Source organism: Etheostoma cragini, chromosome 4, assembly GCF_013103735.1.
Source record: "Etheostoma cragini isolate CJK2018 chromosome 4, CSU_Ecrag_1.0, whole genome shotgun sequence".
Taxonomy (NCBI): domain Eukaryota; kingdom Metazoa; phylum Chordata; class Actinopteri; order Perciformes; family Percidae; genus Etheostoma; species Etheostoma cragini.
Window position 1 is genome coordinate 28,533,857 of NC_048410.1, and position 15,490 is coordinate 28,549,346.

Here is a 15,490-nt window from a genome sequence, read left to right on the forward strand (position 1 = left end):
TTAGCATGAAGGCTGGAGATGGGGGAACAGCTTGCCTGGCTCTGTCTGATGGTTAAAAAACACTCATTTGCAATTTTAAATCTCCATAATTAACATGTTATCACTTTGTTTGATGTGTAGCAAGGAAACGGAAGTTAGTGCGCGTTTAGCTTCAGAAATGTGACATTTTATACAGAGTATGCTATTTAGTTCCAAGAATGATATGCATATAGGGATACATGTATATGACAGAGGGGTTAGGTAGTCAAACAAATCCCATTGGATTAATTCAAGTTACTGTTAATTTCAAGATGAGTCATTCAATATAATTTTAGGTTTTCTTTTTTTAGATATATTGTGTGTTTAGCATGTAAGAGAAGATAATGACTAATTTTACAAAAGGACACAGCATTAAAACCTGGAAGATTTATTTTTCATTTGACTGTGTCTTTTTTAAGTGTTCTTTTTTGGTTTCCATGTCAGCCGCTTCCCCGTTTCCAGTATTTATACTAAGCCAAGCTTCACATCAGGGTCGGAATGGGGCACTAAATCAACAAGGAAATTTCTGACGGCACCAGCCCAACCCTTCATTTATCAATAACACAAACAAAATCTATTTCTTTAAACCCAAATTATGTTGTTCCTTTGTGTGAAATTCCTCCATCTGCCAGCCAAGTCTACGCATTTGGGAAGGACTTAAAGAAAAATATGAAACCTGACCACAGATTGGCACAAGACAAATGCACATTATTGACCTTAAAGTGTAGGTTTAAGCTGTTATGGTATTTCTCTTAATAAACAGATGCTGAAATATAACATTGTATACTTGTAGTCGTGACTTCTCATAGCATTGTCTGATCAGCATCATAGCTGGGCTGAGTGGAACTGAATGGAGCTCATATGAGATGCTGCTACTTGCAATGAGGAGATAATCGCTACAAAATGCGCTATCTTACCCCGTTTTCCAGTCAATTCCGCCGCAGCACTCGTTGGAGCCCGATTTTGGAATAAATCCATCATTTTGAGCACTTTGATGCATCCTCCTCCACCATCCGCTTGTTCTTCATTCTGCTGTTTCCGGCCCTCCCGTTCTCCTTTCTTTTCCTGCCTTCCGTTGGTAACATTAGACATTAGACGAGAGGGCGCTCCATTATCTCGCCACATTTCTGTAAATAAACTTGCAATTGGATCATTGAATAAGCTTTGCTCCATTTAACGTTAAAGTAAGAAAAACAAATTGAATTTTTTTATTATTATTTGTAAACATGAAAGTTCTGTAACGCCTGAATAGGAATACTTGAATTAAGATGGCTAGATTGATGGGAGAACATTAGTAAATTGACGGGTGAGATGAATGTGCTGGGTAACCATGACTGAGATGTAGAGAGGGAGCAAGGGGTTTAAATGTCACTTGGACATTGTTGTTAATCTAATATTGGGAACCCTGGAGAGTTTTGTGCGGCGTGTGTTACAACAATACCAATTTTAAGGATCCATGAGCAGCTGCTCATGTCTCCCAGGCATTTGTGATAATCTGTAGGCCGAGCAACGGGAACTCTACCTGATTGACCCGAATGCCACTTCACCCCGGCTTCACATTTAAGATGTGAGAGTAGTATCGATCTTCTGATTTCTCTTGCGTGTTAGCTTATTCAAATCAAGTCTCAGTTAGAACACAGGTCTGGCAGGTCGTCTCCTCACACGCACGCGTGAGGATTGCAGTGTCCATGCTCAGTGTCATGTTAGGAGACAATAAGGGAATAAAACCACTGGAATCCTTACTCACAGCCGGAGCTCCGGGATTTGACACAGAGGGTTCCAGTAAAATCTTAGGGAATGGCAGTGAGTCTCTGACAGAGCTGTTATCCTCCGTCTGGGAGCAAACGAGTTCTCGGAAACATTCCCGGAACCGTGTGGAGAGCAGGCTGTAGATGATGGGGTTGACTGCTGAGCTGAGGTAGAAGAAGACGCCTGACAGGATGTGGACGTATTGATAGACGTCGTGCATTAAATCCGTCCACTGGCTAATGGAACTCCACAGGAGCCTGTCGATGTGAAAGGGCGCCCAGCAGATTCCAAACACCACCACCACGATCGCTAGAGGATGAGGACAGAGAAAATGTTGCTGTTCAAACACCTATCTTTTTTGCAGCTATCTACTACTGTGTCACCTTTGGGAATATCAAAATAGACAGAGACAGAAAAGGGACCGAGTGAAAAGACAATGGGCTACATGCTAAAAGAACATCACATTTTAAAAATAGATCAAACGCAAACCAATTTCCACTTGAGTTTTGTTAATGCAGTCTTACTTGGTATGACCCATTGCTCATGGTCGCTAATATTTGCTACTTAGGACTTTACATAATTCTGTGTAACTGATATTTTTTTGGCAGTTCATTGTGAAGCTGCAAAAATGATTTTATTAATCAATTAGCTCATTGCCAGAAAATCATCAGCAACTATTTTGGTCAGTGACGAATCGTTTTAGTCCGTTTTCAAGCAAAATATGTCAAATGTCAGATTTAAGTCAGAATCTGAGTCTGACAATGCTCCATCGGGCTGGGATTATTGGGCGTGTTTTAATTGAACCAGGAAAGGAAAGGCCTCTGCGCTCAATTGGACGGACCCACAACCAATCAGAGCAACGGAGTATTTGACGTAGGCGAATTTGACGAATTCAACCCAAGAGCACTTAGGTGACCGGGTTGATTACGTTACTTACCATCATTGGTCTGTCATCGTATAAAGCCCGCCCTGATAATTTTTTATTGGTCCAAACAGCTAGATTGAGCATAGTTGCTCCACAACGGATCAAGTCCAGACCAATCTTCCCAACCTCAAATGTTATGGGCGGGGCTAAATTCGGATTGCATCCAGACTAGTCAGATGTGAGTATTTGATGCCATTACTTGTTTTATATAAAACTAAACTGAATCGGCTTGAGTTTTGGACTACAATCCAACAACAGGCAGAATGAATACATTTCAACATTTTGGACTATTTTGTGACAAAATCATATTATCAAGTCCCAGTGGTTGCTGTTCAGCAAAGGTAATCTAGTGTCACCCCAAAAATAAAATTAAAAGTCTATTTTAGATTTAAAAAATAAAGATCTAATCATTTCAGCCACATTTACTTGAATAAGACACATGTTGTCCTATTAACTTTCTTAGCCTAAAAGATAAAATTGAACACAAAGTGTATAAAATCTTAAAAATGTTAGGATTTGATGGAAGTGTCACTTTTAATGTGTCACTCTGAGCACTCATTACATTCCTCTCCGACTAATCCTTGCATAATGCTCTCAGGGTGTTCTCACTGACGGAGGTGCAGCAGGCTGTCGGGCCAATGGTGGGCATATGACATCAAACTGACTTAGCTTTCTTGAAAGCTTGGTGGCGCTTCACACAGCGAGGGATATTTATAAATGTGAGTGGTAAACACTTGACACAGTACCTCCCTTTTGCCATGAACAGAATTTATGAGCTTTGTCTATTTAACCCTTTGACAAACCGTTTTTTAAGTGTTTAAGTAAAGCCTAAAGGTTGGAAAAAATATTCATACACTATGTTGTTTTGACTGAATCACAATAATATTAATCTTGGGTATTTTCTGAAACTTTTCCATCTCCATTGTGAGGGTTTTAACACATTGAATTTTACAGGTAAATGACATTTAGGGAGACAAATTGCAAATGTTGCTCTAAAACATTACATATTTGTGACTTAATGAGCAACAACAGTGAGAGTCTACATGCTGTCAGCTCTGTGAGACTCTAATGCTAACATGCTGATGTTTAGCAGCTATATATGATGTTCTCTGTCTCAATTTAGCCTGTTAATGGAATTGCACTGGAATCCTGTGCGATTGCATACATTGCAATGTTTAACCATTTAATTTTAATACTGTGCAATATCTAATTTTTATCTAGTACTAACTACTTTTCCCACAATGTGTACACAAAGCTATTTTACATATGTATATAGTTGCTCTCAGGACTTCACTCTGCGCTACCTCCCAACACTTCATTTTTTCATATTTTATTTCTTTATATTTTATATTTCTTGTCAACACTTTATGTACATTGACAATTAAGGCTTTATATTCCATTCTTTTCTATTAGCATGCTAACATTTACTGATTAGCAATGAACACAAAAAGTAGCTGAGGCTGACGGACATGGCATTAGTAGTGCAGGTATTTGGTTAAACTGCAAATATTGGGAAAATTGATATTCCGACATTAGGATGGTGCAAGAGGAAAAGTTAAGGAATCACCAAAGTTATAAAAATTCATCAGGAGAAAAGGTGAATGTCTGGACCAAATTTCAATCAATCCAGATTTTTTTTTAAAGTCAACCTCATTTTCTTTTTTACTGTCATGGCATAACATCCGATAGTTGTTGAAGTGTTTTAGTGTGGACCTAAGTGGTGGATAAAGTGACAGTGACATTGCCGCTAGCATGAAGACAAATTCTAAGTCATAAACTAACATTTTAACACTCATCAACAAAGTAAAAGCCGTCATCAGATTCAGATTTTTATAGAAGAAATGACACATTCCATGTGAAAATACCATTAAGGTATCATCAGTAAGGTTGGCATGGATGACTCCCACTGGAATTCAATACCTATTATTTGGTTACATTCGGTGGAAAATACATTGATGGATATATCCGTCTACAATGGAGCTCCTCATACAGAAAATAGCAAATCAATCACCTATTCATTTTGGGGAAATAGGCCTTGCAGTGGGGTAGATGGGCTGTAAACATTAAAAAAACAGTGTTCATAAACCCTCATCAAGCCCCAAAGCTTAGAAGACGTGACACCCTCCAGAATACAAATGATCCATACAAATAATCGGCAATGGATTGGCATTATTTGCTTTGTGTTTTCCTCACCTTCTTCTCTGGAAACATGTCTTGGCATTTTAACATAAAGGGCAGTCAATTCTTAGCAACTCTTCACAGTAATACGTGTTTTCTGAAGAGAGAAACATCTAATGTGTATATATATGTGATTCTTGCTGCTCTGAGTTTTTACCTCCATGGTTGGAAGTGTTGTTGGTAGTCATATTAGATAAAAGTGTCAGCTTAATGAAATCTAATGTAATGTAAATAGAGCAGAACTCACAGAGCATCTTGTTGATCTGTCTCCGGCGCCCGTTCGCGCTGATCCTCCTTTGAACGGTCTTTCCCAGGTTGCCACTGGGCTGCTGCCTTTCTCTCCTCAGATGAAGCCCCATCACCATGTACAACACGCTAATCACCATCATGGGCACGAAATAGAAGCACACAGTGGTGATCTGCATGACCATGTTGTAGATCCACAGGGGCTTCAGCACGGTGCATATGGCTGACTCCTTCATTCTCTCTGGCAGGTAGAAGATGCCGTGCAGGGAGGTGTTGGGGATGGCGCAGATCATCGCCACCATCCACAAGATGCTGATGGACCGCTTGGCGTGCTGGTTGGTTGACAGGTACCTTGTTTTGAGCGGGTACACCACAGCTATGTACCTCTCTATGCTCAGCGCTGTGACGTTGAGGATTGAGGCAAAGCAGACCGTCTCGAAAAGGAAGGTCTTGAAGTAGCAGCCGCCCTCGCCGAAAGGGAACGGGTAGTTCTGCCAAAGGTCGTAGATCTCCAGAGGCATCCCAAACAACAGCATCAGCAGGTCCGACACGGCCAGGCTCACAAGGTAGAGGTTGGTGGGGTTTCGCATCTTCTTGTTCTTGGCTATCACTGCACATGTGAGAAGATTCCCAGACAGGCCGGTGAGGAAGATGAGAAGGTAAACGGTGGTCACAGGGAGGAAGAAGGGAGATCGTTTTGGACCCAGGATTTGAAAGAGGTTGGCCTCAGTGTATTGGTCGTTGGTGTAATTCCCGGTAGCATTTAGGGGAACGCTGTAGTTGAGGAACAGTTTGGATGCGTTTGATGAGGAGCCCTGCATAGAGAGCTCCATTTTAGAGAGGAAAACTGGAGATGTCAACACATCCTGCGCCGATTCCTCAGTCTGTTCAACACTCGGGGCCTGCTTTAAAAAGAACAAGAGGAAGAAGAAACACACTGTAACAACTAGTGTCATATTAATATCACTATTGCTCAATCTATCTGCCCATTATGTTCCTGATTACTTGTTTTGTCTATAAAACGCATGACATCTTTATATTCCTTGTTTTATCTGGACTTTAATCCAAAAACCCAATGCAAAAACATTTGAATCAGCAAATTAGCAAAGTAATATTTGAGATAAGACAAGCTCTTGCTTGGAAATCACTGATACAGTTAATTTTTAAAATAATGTTCTGTCCATCTACTAATTGATTGATCAACTAATTAATAAACCAGCAGGGAAGACCGAAGCCAATAACGATCATGGCATATTAATAACACAATAAATGAATAATCAGGACCGCCTGGTGCAGAAATGCATTTTTCATGAATCAAAACACAGTGGATGTCTTTCTTTAGCAGGAAGGGTCTATGTATGCTACACAGATTGATTTAATCATACATTTGTTTACAGGTGACTTAATTATATCATAATCATAATTAACACCAATCGTTAGGTTTCCATTTTGAAAAGTAGAAACTGTTGTCTGAAGACACTTACACACTGCAGGTCTTGAGACCTCATTTTGTCTAAATTGGGCTTACGTACTTTGACCCTTTTTGGCAAAATACATTTTCTGTGAAAAGAAAAAGAAGATGAAAAAAAAAAGAAAAGAGTGTGATCAGCAAATTGAAGGTGTTGAGGATAATTGCTTTAACTGCCTTGTTACGGTTTAAATAATTCAACCGGTGCCTGTTGAGAATCATTATCATTCTCAACCACCCACCACACACACACACACACACACACACACACACACACACACACACACGCACAGCACTGATAGATGCTAATGACTTCTTCTAAAAGGTTATTATGCACGCACATTTCATGCATCACCTGGCAAATCCAAGGTTATTTGACATAGTACGAGCTGCACTGTTGGAGTTAACCTTAAAGACACTTCAACATCCTCTAATATAGGCAGTTATGACTTAATGGCATTTTTTCTTTTATTTTTATTTTTTAATTGGGTATATTTAATTTATATAGAAGTTAAGGTTATTCTTATATGCAGCTAAACTTGATCAAACACTAGAAACCTAAGAGCTTTGATTAAAATAGAAATGAACCTCACCTTGATGCTGCTGATGCTTCTTACAACGCGCTCTGATCATGGTGGAAATGAGGAAATAAAAATAGAGTAAAAAAGAAAATAATGCAAAAGTTGTTGGATGCTACAGAGGAGGCAGACGGAGGATGGCAACTGTGCTGCAGAGATGAAACCGGTGGGATGTAACCTGGAAGACGAGAGAGAGAGAGAGAGAGAGAGTGGGAGAGAGGGAGTGAGAGAGATAACGGAACAGCCTAGTTCATTTAGCCTCTGGTTTGAGTCAGGGAGTGCACGCAGAAGCACGTTCACCAACAGAAGAATGAAAAATACTAGGACAAATCTAAAATGGGATATTGTAACAGTAACATGACTGTGGGATTTAAACAAATTAAAAAATAAAATTTTGTGTACCAAGGAAACGTTAGGGACTGATTAGATTAGATAAAACTTTATTTTTTACAACCGAAAGTGGGGAAAGTCCCTTGTTACAGCGGCAGAGGTGGGAATGTACACAAATTACAGGGGAGGGGCTTTTTTCTCATCCCACAATAATGTTATTTCGACTGATAATGTTAACTTAGATTTCATTCTGTAAGAACTCTGAACAAAGCCTCCCTCATCTGTTTTAATTGGTATCATAAACTAAGATGAGTTATTATTAACTACTGAAGACAATGGATCCCTGACTATTCTTCCTTAAAACAAGCTTGTCTTGAAGGACAGCTACCATTTTCTTTCTACCTGGACTCTATCCAGTTTTTGTGTCTGAGTGGCTGATGGGAACCACCTTGGTTTAAATTGGTCCAGTATGAAGCAAGATCGCCACAATCTGCAGCCACAAACAAGCTGCAATATAAGTTAATGGGGCGATTGTCTAGCTTGTATTTACCTTCACAGAAGTGCTCGATTTGCCACTGACACAGATTCCAATTCCATGTGTCTGACAAAATTATTGGGATTCCTTCAGAGATAGACCTTGAAAACCTCTTTTTTTTTTTTAACCACAAACAGCTCTGAATACGCTGGCGCTAAACCCACCAGACTCCATTTAAAAAGGTAACACTCTTAGCATGTATAGAGCCAATGTATTGATGTTTATCTGTAAACTGTGTTTATTTCAACCAAAACTACAGTTGTGATGGAAAGACAACCCAAAACAGCCTTTCATAGTTTTTAGACATATTATTTTACAATGTTAAAATCTATGTTTATTTACATGGAGTCTTTTGGGTTCAGCTAATTCTATTTCCAATTGTTTTTATTTTTTTTTAAAAGGATATTTCCTTTATGAGAAAGGTTGACATGCTTAGAAATCCCTTAGAATATTAACCTGAGTCTGGGAAAACGAGCCCTTTTGTGAAGGTAAATAAGCTTTACAATTGCCCCATAACTTTTATTAGCCCGTTTCACCAATGCCAACTGCTGCAATCTTGCTTCATCCTGGACCAATTTCAAAGATAGGGGTTCCCATCAGTCACTTAGACATAAAAACATAGAAAAATAAATTCAGATTGAAAAAAAAACAGTAGTTACCCTTCTCAGACTCTTCTCAGACTGTATTGTCCACAGAAATGCCTTCGTTATGCAATTTCTGCCGATCATTATTTTGGAGAGATGTGGCAGTTAAGGTGATTTGTTTCTGTTGATGGTAAACCTAATTCACAGTGCTCAGGTGACTGACCTCTTACATGCTGTACATTGCCTGTTGGGTATTGTAAAGACCAAGTGTCACTGCGCTTCTGGTAGGGAGGAGGCTAGAGGAAATGCAATAGCAGACACTGTGGCTTGGCATTCTGCTTCCTATCATCCTTATGCTCCATTTCTGGAAGAACCACAGCTGATTTATTTTCTTGTGCTACAGGCGGGTTACCTGGAAAACATAATTGATTTTAAAATCTCACAATCCCAGGCCAGGTTTGCTGACATTGTCTTGGTTTGTTGGCCAATTGGCCCTGGCACAGTGTATTTATTCTTGTATTAATATTATGAAACACTATTTCCATGGTTTTTCATGTCAGACAAAGGGTGGGTAATGGCACTCTTTAAATAAAATGTTTGTATTCATGAAGTTTCAGCGACAGTGAAGCTTATTTTGTTATAATGCGTTGCCAAGCTCAAAAGAAAAGGCTAGAACTGTAACAACCTCCTCGTCCAGGTACGGCCAGGGATGTAGCAGGGTTGGCTGGTCTCCCTGGGTAACAACCTCCTCGTCCAGGTACGGCCAGGGATGTAGCAGGGTTGGCTGGTCTCCCTGGGTAACAACGCCCTTGCTGGTGCTTGGTTGGGACCATTTTGATTGATTTATCTTGAGTCTCAGCTACGTACATCTTGGTACCAGGCTACATACGTCTGCTATTCCCTTGCTGGAGTGTGGCATGCTTTGGGTTGTGTGTAGGTGTGATGGATTGCGTACAAACCAATAGGGTGTCGGAATGGTATATGTTAATACTTCTCATCCAATCACAATCAAATTTACTCTATCCAGATGGCGCAATTTATCTGGATAGGTTTGTTTTTTGGTGTTTTTTTGAACAATGACAAGCCAGAATGAAAACAACTAAAATATGAGTAATGAGGCTCATTTTAAAATCTAAGGAGTAGAAAGGACAGATAATTGTGTGAAAATGTAAAAAGTAGAAGTCTGCTGTAAAATAGTTACTCCAGTAAAGTATAGATACCCCAAATTTCCAAAGTACCTGGTTACTTGACACCTCTGATAAAGATAAGTGTTACATTTGTGATGGACTACTGCTTGTTTTTAACACAGCCTTAACTAAGTGATCATGATCTCATAATGGAATGAAGTTTGGTGTAGTTATCATTGTTAGGCTAAAAAAGGGCGACTGTTGTTGTCTTATATTCCATTCTGTAAAAAAATTCCAAATTCAAAAATCATGTCTGCTTTTAATTGGTATCACCCAATTCTGTCATTAATGATAACACTGTTTTGCTTCTTGAAGATGTATCTGTGTGAACTAATCCTTATTTCCTACGGAGGCTCTCTTTTTTATCTTTTTACTCACATCATCTGCAGTAAGTGAATGAAGTGATTGTTAGAAAAGGATACTGTACATTCGTACATTAGATCTTTAGAACATTGTGAATTGAACCATGCTTTGTTTTACTGTGTTCTCAGCCAAGTCTTTCATTTTTTTTATAAGTGATTTAGCCTCACAGTAATTTTCATCCCTTAATCCTTTAAGCGCCCATCCAGTGATAAAGCTACTTGATCACCGTGGTGATAAGCTAAAATTTGGTTTTTTGTTGTCTCCCTTAGGATACATTTGTCCTGGTCATTCGAGAGAATGCAGGTGACAGCACACGGCCTTTGTGTTTTATCTCACCCTGCAGGCATGGCTTGGACATGGGACTACATGTCCCCACATGTGTGCTGTGTGGTTGTTTTGTCAATCACATTCAAATGTGTCTCTAAATAACCCCGTTGAAATGGATCATCTTCCAGTAGGTTTTTCACATACATGGACTTTGCCTTGGTGTTTTCCACCTCCATAACACAGAAAACAAAAGATATCTCATAAAATGCAAAAGTCAAACCTGAGCATAGAATAGAAAATGTTACAATAAACACAATACATCTGTTTTAAAATGAGAGAGCTGTACAGTTTGTGCAAGAATGTGCAAAATATTTAAATGGTGTGAAATATAAAGAATGTGTAAGGTTCAGAGGTTATAGTCAAAAAGATGAGTGCAAATGTAATGCATGGAGACATGAGCGGAAGCTTGACAATGTAACGTGTAGTGGGCGGTGGGGAATAAGTGCCAGACCTTGCAAATGGCACGAAACGGAACTAACAATGTGCCTTAAACAGACATTCGGGAAAAGGGGGCCTGTTCTAGATGGGACTACTAACAAAACAGAGCCATGCACCTCAAGACCCATACTCAGATATTTGAAGTCAGGTCACAGATTCGCGCTATGACGTGAGTGTTTGCAGACTCTGCAGGGACAAGATGCAGTGGTTTAAATTTGCCCGTCTCAGTTGGACTGAAGGTAGCTAATGGTCTCACTTGCAGCTCCGCTTGTAACACCAAACTGGTCAAATGCAAGAGGAAGTGTGAGAGAGCAGCGGATGTCGAGCAAGCTAGAGTGAATAAAAAAGAGGGAGCAGTGTTAAACAAGGCAATAAATCGGTGAAATAACATCCCTACTAGAAATAGGACTGTAACCCAGTATTCCACTGTTACTATCCCTATTCATATTTTAAGGTGATGCACGTGTTATCCAGGTGTGAAGAATTGGAAAAGTCAGAACGGAAATACAGTTTCATGGGTGTAAATTGGCAGGTTTCAGAAGGGTTGGAGATCAGCACACTACCTTAGCTTCAACATGTCTTGTCGCCAATCTTTGGTCTGAACTGGGCCTTTTAAAAATAGTCAGGTGCCCACATGGACATCCCTTTATAATGCTATTGAATGTAAATGATAAAGGAAAAAATCCACCGTGCTCAGCAAACACGTCGCAAAATTTCCAAATGTTCAGTCTGCGTCAGCCAAATCGATTAGATAGCTTCCAAAATTATTCTTTTTAATAACACTTTACTTGAAGGTATCTACGCAAGAATGATTATGACACTGTCATGGACACATGACTCTGTCACGACACATGAACCCTAACCCTAACCCTAACTTGTCATGACAAAACCAAATGACACTTACTAAAAGAAGCCTTATGTCATGTTATGATACGTTCATGACAGTGTGATGTCACTATTATGTAGATACCTTCTAGTGAAGTGTAACCAAAATGAAGTTCTTTCTTTGTGTAAATGTCTTTCCTGCGCAGCTGATCTCGAAAACACTGCACAGGGAATTGCAAAGAAGGAATTCTGTTTTTGGATTATGTGTTCCATCACTTACACTGGAACCACGTTAGGAAGATGTCGCTTACTGACCAGTGCAGTGGGAATGATTACAGAAGATCAGAGGTGTCATAAGAGATACTAGGGTATAAAAAGACTTCTTTAGAAGTACCAACTCAAGCTTTGAGCTCATACTCATGGGCCAGTTGACATACAGTTAGCCTGAAGCGTCTGCAGCTCTTGGAGTTTTGGGCCCCAGGGCTGTTACCTGCAGGTAGTCCAGCCACCTACCTGCATGCAAAGATACAGAGTTTGAGCCAACATATCTCTTTTAGCTTGATTGCCCCTGAGATGTGCAAAGAGACACCTTGACTAAATAATTCAAATCAAAGGCCTAAATATAGAAAACCCCAAATATTGTATGAAGGCTGATCCAAGGAACTTAATTTCAAAATGCTCAGAAGTAGTGGAGATGGAGTTGTGTCCTCTGGTAGAAGGTGAGCATGGTATCAAAATTTCACTGCAAGCTGCAAAATACTTTTTGATTTTTAGCAACTAGTTTCCAAAGTAGAATTATAGAAGGAACACAGCCTTATCTATAACCTAGCTCGATTAAACTAAACAACCCATGAACGAAATGTAATGAATTACATCTTAATGAACCATCTGTCTGGTGGAGTTTTGTGCACAAATACTACAGCTGAAATGAATTTCATGAATGAAATTGTGGTCACGTACTTAAAAAAGTGGTTCAATTAGCAGTTTTAAATTAAGAATCAATGGAGCAGGGGAACTGACAGCGACATAACCAATCACACTACGACAGACGCTCCACTTAGCACCAACTTTTTAATTTATTTTAAGCAAATGTAGGCTACAGCAGGTATCGGCACCTACGACGTCTGTCCACAATAAGGTTTCACAATGACAACGTTTCGATCCTACAAAATCTAAATGTCTCACTCTCAACTCGTCACATACTGATGCTTGGTCTGTGGCATGGAGCGTCAGATACCCACACTTAAGGGCACCCTTTAGCATACATTTTGTAAATACTCCCACTATCTTTTCCTAACCCTAACTGTTACTGCTTCTTTTCCATTGTGTTGCTTACACGCAAAAAATTGTGTCACTTACAGGTCAAATATATGCGTTGAAAACATAATTCCAAGGTGTCCCGACCCAGAGCGTTAACAAGAGATGCTAAGGGGCCACGTTAAAAAATGATGCCAAAGGGGTACCCAGAGTGTTAAAAAATTGCACCAAAACAGTACTGTTACAAAATTAAGCCAAAAGAGTACCCAGAGCATTAAAAAAAGGGATGCCAAGGGGTCCTGCTCAGGTGCGTTAAAACATTACGCAAAACAGGTACCCAGAGCGTTAAAAAAATCCTGACTAAGCGTCAGTATATGACATGTTGAGAGTAAGACTTGCATGCACATCAATGGGCCGACAAGTGCACCGAGATGGCACGTGTGGGTTATTCAAAATGCCCAAGGTGAGGAGCCATCCATCAACAGTTAAACAATTCAATAAAGTACATAAAGGTGGAATAAAGAAAAAAGAACTTGTTAATAATAAGGAAAAGCCTCTATTATCCATAATTATACATCCCACACTCTACTAATGCAGCCTTGGAACTTTTGTCCTCTCTCTTTGACAGCAAAGGTGAGTGCTCTATTTGCTTGTTAAACGTTTCGCTCTCCGTTTGAAAAGACTAACTGCTGCATTTCAGTGTGTATAATTGGCATCTCCATCTGAAATAATATCTGAAAAACAACAGGGACAGCTATCTTTATGCTTGTAAGAGCAAATTGCCTACTAACTAGGGGTGGGAATTACCAGACGCCTACCGATACGATATCATCACAACACTTGTGCCACAATACGATATTATTGCGATTTTAAACATATTGCAATATTCTGCGATATATTGCAATTTATAACCTTTTTTCCAACTTCTAATTTTTCCCAATTTCAAATGACAGACCCAAAAGGAAACATTGTCAACATCTGTTTTATCTTAAAAAAAAAACATTTTTCCATTTGTTCACATCACTTCACTGTGAACTTATTGCTGCAAAAACTGAAAACTTATTGCTGCAAAATGGGACAAACTGAAACACATATTTAATAAAAGATCGATAGTTGGCGCCTGTGTATCGATACAGTATTGGCATTGAAAATATCACGATACTATGCTGTATCCATTTTCCCCCCCCCCACCCCTGCTTCTTACTTGAAATCCATTCTCTCCTCAACAACTTCCACTTTTCTAAAGTGGTGTGCTGGAAGTTGAAACTATTAGTATTGAGTGCTGGTATGACTCTCCTCATAGTGTGATGAATATCCACAGTCCATTTTCTTAAAGCTTTGGTGTGCAACGTTTTAATATAAATGTATATCCATTACATTTTGCAATTACTTACAATTCCTCATAGGGGAGACAGAAACTACACACTACAGCTTTAAAGAGCCAGTTTTTGCCTTTAAAACAAATCCAGCTGAAAAATATTTGCAATGTTGCATTTATGCGTCTGTATTGTTATTTATCCTTTTACTTTAGGAACAATTTATGTAGGGTCATCATTGGAAATGTCCCATTTGGCATGCAAATTGTCATGTGAGAAATTTCTTTATATTAAAGTATTGATTATAGCCACTAAAAGGGCAGACATGGTCTTTAACCTGACGTTGAGACTCTGTCTTATTCAGTTTAAAGATGTTCAATATTTCAGTTCTGTGCTTTTATGATGAATATTTTAAAAATGAGGCGAAACCGGATGAACACGAGACACGTGCTTTGTTTCTCAAGGTGAATTTTAATTCTACAGTTGCTGTCGTAACTGTGCAACACAGTCAAGACACAGAGGAGGTTATTTAATTTAATAATTGATACTGTTTATTGATACTGTTTGTTAGTAATCACTACACACAGGCCTGAAATACACACATGCCCAGGACCTAATCATGCTCAAATAAAGAGATGTCAGAGTGGGGGGGCTGTCAGCTGGACCAGCGACCTGAGCGATTGGGGGGGGGGTTGGGGGGTTGGTGGCTTGCTCAAGAGCACCTGGCATTGCCTCGGGGCTGAAGTAGCATCTCTCCAGCTACCAATCCACACTCCGTACTTTTGGTCCGTACGGGGATTTGAACCAGCGACCTTCCGGTTCCCAACCCAACTCCTGAAAAGTAACTTTTTTCTTCAAAGCAAGCAGCAAAACCAAATCCATCCCTTGCTGTTAGAGAGTATGTACTTCCAATTATTTACCAAATGGATCAACATGTTTCAATGTATGAAATAAAACCCAATGGAAAACAAAGTCATGCTCACAGACATCGTCCTACAGACTAATACCTCATTTCAAAAAAAGTATTTTTCATGGATAGCAGCGCTTGAACAGGCAGGCGTTCTCCCAGCTTCACAACCATTATTTTAATACACTGTGTGCACAATTATTAGGCAAGTGAGTATTTTTGACCTTATCTTCATTTTCGTGCATATTTTCCAATTCCA

At 39.5% G+C, this 15,490-nt stretch overlaps 1 protein-coding gene across 2 annotated transcripts; it reads right to left on the reverse strand.

The window, feature by feature from the left end:
- Nucleotides 1-1,522: 1,522 nt before the first annotated feature.
- Nucleotides 1,523-7,334, reverse strand: nmur3 (neuromedin U receptor 3). 2 transcript variants are annotated; one of them, XM_034870208.1, is made up of 3 exons: nucleotides 7,178-7,334; nucleotides 5,118-6,021; nucleotides 1,523-2,076 (listed from the first exon to the last, which is right to left on the reverse strand). In XM_034870208.1, exons 2-3 carry the CDS (start codon nucleotides 5,947-5,949, stop codon nucleotides 1,637-1,639), a joined length of 1,272 nt encoding a protein of 423 aa, XP_034726099.1. In that variant the 5' UTR covers nucleotides 5,950-6,021; nucleotides 7,178-7,334; the 3' UTR covers nucleotides 1,523-1,636. The 2 variants fall into 2 exon arrangements, with proteins under 2 accessions (XP_034726099.1, XP_034726100.1); XM_034870209.1 differs by having other exon boundaries at nucleotides 5,118-6,018; nucleotides 7,178-7,230.
- Between the last annotated feature and the right edge of the window lie 8,156 nt (nucleotides 7,335-15,490).

What these genes read in the sequence shown, in the direction of transcription:
- nmur3 (XM_034870208.1), bottom strand. Translation starts at nt 5,949, where the DNA reads ATGGAGCTCTCTATGCAGGGCTCCTCATCAAACGCATCCAAACTGTTC. An exon ending in ACAGATCAACAAGATGCTCT is followed by an intron (nt 2,077 to 5,117) that starts GTGAGTTCTGCT and finishes CTCATCCTCTAG; the next exon opens with CGATCGTGGTGGTGGTGTTT.